The sequence below is a fragment of the Limanda limanda genome, chromosome 19, assembly GCF_963576545.1.
Source record: "Limanda limanda chromosome 19, fLimLim1.1, whole genome shotgun sequence".
NCBI classification, from domain to species: domain Eukaryota; kingdom Metazoa; phylum Chordata; class Actinopteri; order Pleuronectiformes; family Pleuronectidae; genus Limanda; species Limanda limanda.
The window spans coordinates 17,973,412-17,979,843 of NC_083654.1; the positions used below are offsets into that span (position 1 = coordinate 17,973,412).

At 41.6% G+C, this 6,432-nt stretch overlaps 1 protein-coding gene across 1 annotated transcript; it reads left to right on the forward strand.

The window, feature by feature from the left end:
* Positions 1-228: 228 nt before the first annotated feature.
* On the forward strand, positions 229-5,044 carry lrrc71 (leucine rich repeat containing 71). Its single transcript, XM_061093383.1, has 17 exons — positions 229-295; positions 1,220-1,258; positions 1,335-1,487; positions 1,623-1,730; positions 1,948-2,023; positions 2,117-2,191; positions 2,274-2,342; positions 2,471-2,630; positions 2,721-2,804; positions 2,942-3,016; positions 3,222-3,326; positions 3,421-3,478; positions 3,562-3,635; positions 3,743-3,769; positions 3,856-3,970; positions 4,571-4,662; positions 4,919-5,044. The coding sequence occupies exons 1-17, from the start codon at positions 229-231 to the stop codon at positions 5,042-5,044; spliced, it is 1,503 nt and encodes a 500-aa protein (XP_060949366.1).
* Positions 5,045-6,432: the final 1,388 nt, after the last annotated feature.

A 6,432-nucleotide genomic window follows, 5' to 3' on the forward strand; every position in this document is an offset into this window, starting at 1 on the left:
GGTTAAATATATTTACTAGTTATGCTTAACAAACCCACTTGCACTACTAGTTAAACTCATCCTGTGCAAATAAAAAAACCATGAATGAATGGATGAATGAGAAGGGGGCGTGGCATCCCCTCTCAACTCTCGCGTGGACACGTAGCTGGTTGCCATAGCGACGTCTCATCGCTTCATGTTGATAGCAAACGATCCTCAACGAGTTCAACTTCACTTTGAGACCAAACAATGTCCAGAAGGAAGCAAGTGAAGGACAAAACGGACAAGACGAATCCAGAGGATGAGAAAACAACAGGTTTGATAAACAGTCTGCAGCCTGTGTTAGATAGAGCTGGGAGTTAGCCTGGAGCTTGCTGCCTGTGTGTCAGTGTAGAGGAGGAGAGCAGGTTCAGAACAGGACACTTTCAGTTTTTAATAAATATTGTTTTCCCTTTGAAAAGTAGAATAAAAAATAAATATGTAAGTGTCTGTAAAGTGCAAATGAAAGTTACACAAATATGGTTAAGCAGATGAAAATAACACTGATAGAAAAACAAAATCTGTGGAAAAGTTAAATAATGATAATAAAAATCGTTATAATAATGATAGTAACAACAATGAACGTAAGTTATAAGGTGCTTTTCAAGTTTAACATGAAAAACTGAAGGAAACCAACAGGAGACAGATCAAAGCAAATTTTAAATATGTAGATCAAACGACAACATAAGAACACAAATAGACGTTTCACAATCGTACACACGAGAAAAGAGTAACAACAAAGTAAAATAAAACATTAAGAAATTATGACAATGGTCAGAACTAGATTAAAAATAAATAAATACAAATTAAAAAATGTGAATTCAGATCCACAGGCCAGAGAAGCCCCAGGCAGATTGTTTCAAAGAGTTAAGAGAGGAACAAGATAAAGGATATAAATTATAAAGAATGGATACATAAATAAAAATAAAGTAACAAATGGCTGTAACAAAAGATCGTATTCATTAGGTGTAATAATACTTGTAAATACTCCGACCTGCGTCCCATCTATGGAAATAACTAGTTGTGTTTAAATAATCACAACAAAGTGTTATTGTTAATAGCATTATGACTTACTTAAGATTACATGACTTGTATCATTGTCACGGGATTAAATGCCAGTCTCATTCAGTTTCTCTTCTGTTACATGTAAGTGGTTGATAAAAGGATAAAGTGTAAACTCTTGTCCTCCTGTTGTTTTCAGGACAGACTCCATCTGAAACATTACCTGCTCAGACCTTTGGTAAGTGACGTTATCAGTCTGTCTCTGGAGACGCTAAGTGTTGTGTTGTTATAGCTTTAAATCCTCCATCCGGCAGATGAATATCAGTGCACAGGCAACGTGGAGATCGACTTCCCTGGGCTTTGTGCTCTCCTGGACGTGAGGTGTATCCCAGCTGTCGACACCAAGCAACCAGCCTCCTCCTCCTCCTCCTCCTCCACCAGGGGTGAAACCGAAGGAGAGGATGCAAGTAAATAACATCTTTGAATGAGAAGATACTTAAGAACCAGGAGCATTCATTATACTGGAAATACAATTTAATGAAATGCACCAATATGATTGTTGTATAGAAAGTCTGAATGTATAAATAAACTGTTTCTTTCAGAGGACATCCCCTCCCAGATAAAGGACACGTCTCACTGGTCTAGGCCACGCCTCCAAGTGGAGCTGGAAAACGACGACCCCCTCTGTGCCAAGAGCCTGAAGGTTTCAGGTTAGAATCAAAAACTGCAACAAAAAAAAACTCATGACCATATTTCACGTTTGTTTTGACATGTGATGTATGCATTTTCATAAAAGTCTCATTTTACTTTCTAAATATGGTAGTGACCTGTCCAGGGTGTTGCCCCCCCTCTTGTGACCCTCAGGCGATACAGATGATGGACGGATGTAATATAATATAATATAATATATGTTTTTAATATGCACAGGATGGAAGGTAGATGAGCAGATTGCCACAGTGCTACAGAAGATGCTTCCCTCCCTGAGCCACCTCCAGAGCCTTCAGTGAGTGATGAGCTGCTGCAGACAGGTGTCCTCTCGTCTCACGGGACAAGGTTACAGCTTCACTGGTGTCTTCATGGTTTCGTGTCCTCACAGGTTTTGGAAGGCGGGACTGACGGACCCGGTGGTCACCTCCCTGGTGAACACAACGCCACTGTGCTCCAGCCTCAGGTCAGTGGACTCTGTTGTCGTTCATTGTGCGAGTCCCTGTTTTGTTGCTTCCTGAATCACAGTGTTGTTGTTTCTTTTTCAGGGTTGTGTCTTTAGAAGGTAGCACTCTCCCTGAACACTGCTTCCACTGTCTTCTCTCTGAAGACAGCGTGTGAGTCATCAAGCAGTTACACACTTCACATGGCAACACAGAGCCAATACACTTCCATGTGCATTCACACACACACACACAGAAGCACAAACACACCTGATTCCTCCGTGTGTGTCTCTTCGGTCCAGCCTCACTCACTTGTCCCTGAGAAACAACCGGATGGGAGATACCAGCGCTCGTCTGATTGGGTCTTTGCTCTCAACAACCAGGTCGTCCAACAAGAACCTGCTGTCCCTCAACCTGGCGTTCAATTCTATCGGTGATGCAGGTGCTGCTCACATCGCTCAGGTATGATAACCCAGAGCTGTCTCATTGGTCCCTCCACGTGTTCCCCTCCTGACCGGTGAGGTTCTGTCTTTGTCCTGTCGTCCCTCTCAGGGCCTGCGCTTGAATCGGGCTTTGCTCTTCCTCTCACTGTGCAACAATCAGATTGGAGACTCAGGAGCTGCTCATCTGGCTGAGGTATCCGTTTACATTAAAGTCTTGAAACCCGAGAGATAATGCATTTAGATCGGTAGTTAAGTTGTTTTAAATTCAGCTTATCGGGCCATTAGCATGTAAGTTAATAAGCGTCCACTGCTCAACACTTCTCGTTTCAGGTACTCGGCGAATTTGCTCTGACTCATGACGAAGTTGTGGAGAGAAGGAAGCTGCTTCTGGAAAGATCTCAGTCTGTAAGTGTGGAAGTGACAAACATCGATAACTTATTGATAACCTTTATTAGGTCCTTGAATACAGTACTTTACTAAATGTACTCAGTTAGTATCCAACACTGGCCACATATCCCTTAGCGTGAGTGAGAAATAAGGTTGTTTCTGTCTTCTTTTTAATGAATCTTTTAAACACTTTGTAATTCTCTGTATTGCTTTATATGTGAAGTCATCTCTCAGGGTCAACTCTGACCCAACACCCACTGAACAACTTCCCCTGGTGGCCAGCAGCACTTCACTGAAAGAGGACAACAAAGGTACGTCCAAAAAAAAGGTAACACGTCAACATTGGTTAAATTCCAAAGTATCTGATTTGCTACCTTCTGTAAATCGTGTACTATTGATTATTGATATCTGTTAAATTGTAGGAAGCACCCAAAAAAGAGGAGAAACCCGCAACCAGCAAAGAGAAGTCGAACAAGAAATGTAACAGAGAAACACTTGTTTTATTATTCAATAACCTCAGGGGTGATTATCGCTTAATGGCTGTTTCTTTGAATCTCTCTCAGCCTCTGATGTGAAGGCAGCTCCGAGTAAAGGTGGGAAGCCCGGGGACCGAGAGAAACAACCGAGTGCAATGGAGGTATCACACTCATGCTTTCTGAATCTGTGGATCAAGTCCTATAAGATCTAAACATGCACAACACAGTCAACAGCTTCTAAAAACTTCACTTTGGCTTATTTCTGCAGGTTCAATCAAGCACAACCCTGATTGAGGTTTGTTTCCTCAGAGCCAAAATGTCGGAGTTGATAATGACTCAGGTTTTGATTGCTGTTGTTTATCTATTCTGCTCCTTCTCCAGCTGCAGGTGGAGACGGTGGAGATGGGGAACCCCCTGCTGGACGAGCCGCTGCAGCACAGGGACGGGCAGCTCTTTCTGCCTGGAAACACAACTCTCGCCTCCCTCAACCTGACAGGTCCGTCAGAGACTGTGACTGTGATGCTGTCTCAGCCCGAAAGACAAATCTTAGCTCAAAACATCTCACATCAGGAATATTTTCAATTGTGGATCATCAATTTTGCTGCGAATTCCTGTGAATTTTTAAAGATATAGGAAGTTAAAACTAGGAGATTTATTATTAACAGTTCACATGAGGTTAATCAATAGATTTTTAATGCAAACTGGTTGCTCATATGCAGATACTGACCACATGGCTCTGGAGGAAAATAAATACTGAAACCTCACGAGGACTTTTAACATTGTTTCCAAGTGGTCTTAAAAAGTGTGAAATCTAATCATCTGAATTTTAGCCCCTTAAAAAATCTTAAATAAGTTAAAATGTTTTAGAGGGTGTTAAATTTGTCTTAATCATAATAACGCTTAATTAACACTGCTTCTGACATGCTTTAAAATTAATGTAGATTGTGATGTAATAAGCACGCAAGACCAACATGGAACTGAGAACTGAGTCTATAAACTAGGGCTATTCTCCACTTGGCTGCTTATCTTACCTTATCTTCAATTATGGGGAGGTGTAAGTAATCCTGGGACTCTTCACTTTCCTTCATATCTGTAGGCAACAGAATCACAGAGCGGTCGCTGCCTCTGTTCCTGACGTCAGTGGAGACGCAGGGTGAGGATGGAGGTCTGCTGCGTCTCTGTCTGCAGGTGGGTTGCTCTCACCCGACTCAACGTCTTTGTATCTACTATCAATTCAAGTTTGATGCCAATATAATTTCTGATGTGATTCAAGTAAATGGGATCTGTACATTCTGGAGCTGTGATTCATAATCTGGGGATCGCAATATTTTCTCTGGGTGTCAACAGAGGCTGTAAAGAAAAAACATTAAATGTAAAATAGAGGAAATAATCATTCTCTCTCTCTCTCTCCCTCTCCCCATCTCTCTCTCTCCCTCTCTCTCAGAGAAATCGTTTCCCACCAGAGTGTGAGACCTATGTGAAGATGGAGGAGGTGATGGCACTCAGATACCAGAGAAGAAATGCTTGTGGAGAGACAGAAGAGGAGGGACAGGGGCCACTTGGGCTTTAAATTTGCTACGATGCATGCATCAGTCTTGTGGGGAATAAAAGGCCAGTGGCTGAACAGGAGGACAATGTTTTTATAATTAAAAATCCAGATGCCTGTTTACGGATCCATTTTACTGCTTGGTTTTTGCTGACGGTCAGAATTTACACCAAGGACAAAGACTGAGAACAATCAAATACCAAGTGCTGAATATAAAGAAGTAGATTTTTGAGTGAGTGTCTTTTTTATTTGTGCAGTTTCCAAGTTTTGTTCGATAGCAAAGTCGTGATTTTATGTTTTTGGCCGCAAAAGACGACGTTAACTTGAGCTTCAGGGAATAATCACTTTTTTTTTTTTTTTTTTTACTATTTTCTGACATTCTATAAACCTGTGAAGTAATTTAATTCCAACACAGATTCAGCTGCTTCCATTTTCCAACTTGAACAATGAAGTCAAGAGACAGAAACCGACCAGTCATCTTCAAAGGAACAAAGTCAGGCTGTGAGTGAGAACAGTTGGCTGCAGCTGACTGAGTTAAAAAAGTATGATACAATGAAAAAGCTCATATTTAATATTGCACATTATTCCATTATTGTTATTCTGTCACATAAGCCTCTTCTTCTACTTCTTAGTTCAGTGTATCTACTGTATCTCTTATTACCCTACGAGACTCAACAGAACCAGCCGAGCACCTTCTCTTCCTCTTCTTCCCCATACTCGACCAACTACTTGCCAAACAGAATTGTACTTGTTGTTACCATGGTAACCATGCCTTTGATCCTATCTTTAGACTCTAGACTTTGCCTATGTCACTTTTGATCACCAAAGACCTCCAAAACCAAGTGTATTGCACCTGCCTACGAACCAAAAGAATAATCAAAGAAGAAGGATCAGTCTGTTTTTAACCATGTATAATGAATGATACATAGAGGGGGCCGTAAGAGTCTTCATTTCTCAGTGCAATGGCTGGATGTGGGAACAAGAAAAACTGGGTACCATTTAAAGTCAATGCCCATGAGGGCTATTCAGATTTCAATAAACCACAAGGTCCACCCGACAATGAGCACTCAGGTTCGCAGACTGCTTTTGGGCAAATCGGGCAAATCGAAAATAACCACATGGGCAATCCCATCCCTAAGCCGGAAGCTGGAAGTTCGTGGTTCAACTACAAGATCAGTAAAGATAGAGTGAGGGTCAGGAGACTCGAGCAACTACTAGCGATCAGGGAGAGGCAGTTCAAGGAGGAATATGCAAAGTGCTACCAGGTCATCTCGAAACATGGAATTGAAGTCTTCGACCTGAAGCCCACTCTCGAGTTCAGTGAGGAAGACGGCAAAGTCACAGAGCTCATCAATCATCAGAGTGGGAATCAGTTGAAAAAGCCACTCCATCATTGGGAAAATGAAATTGTG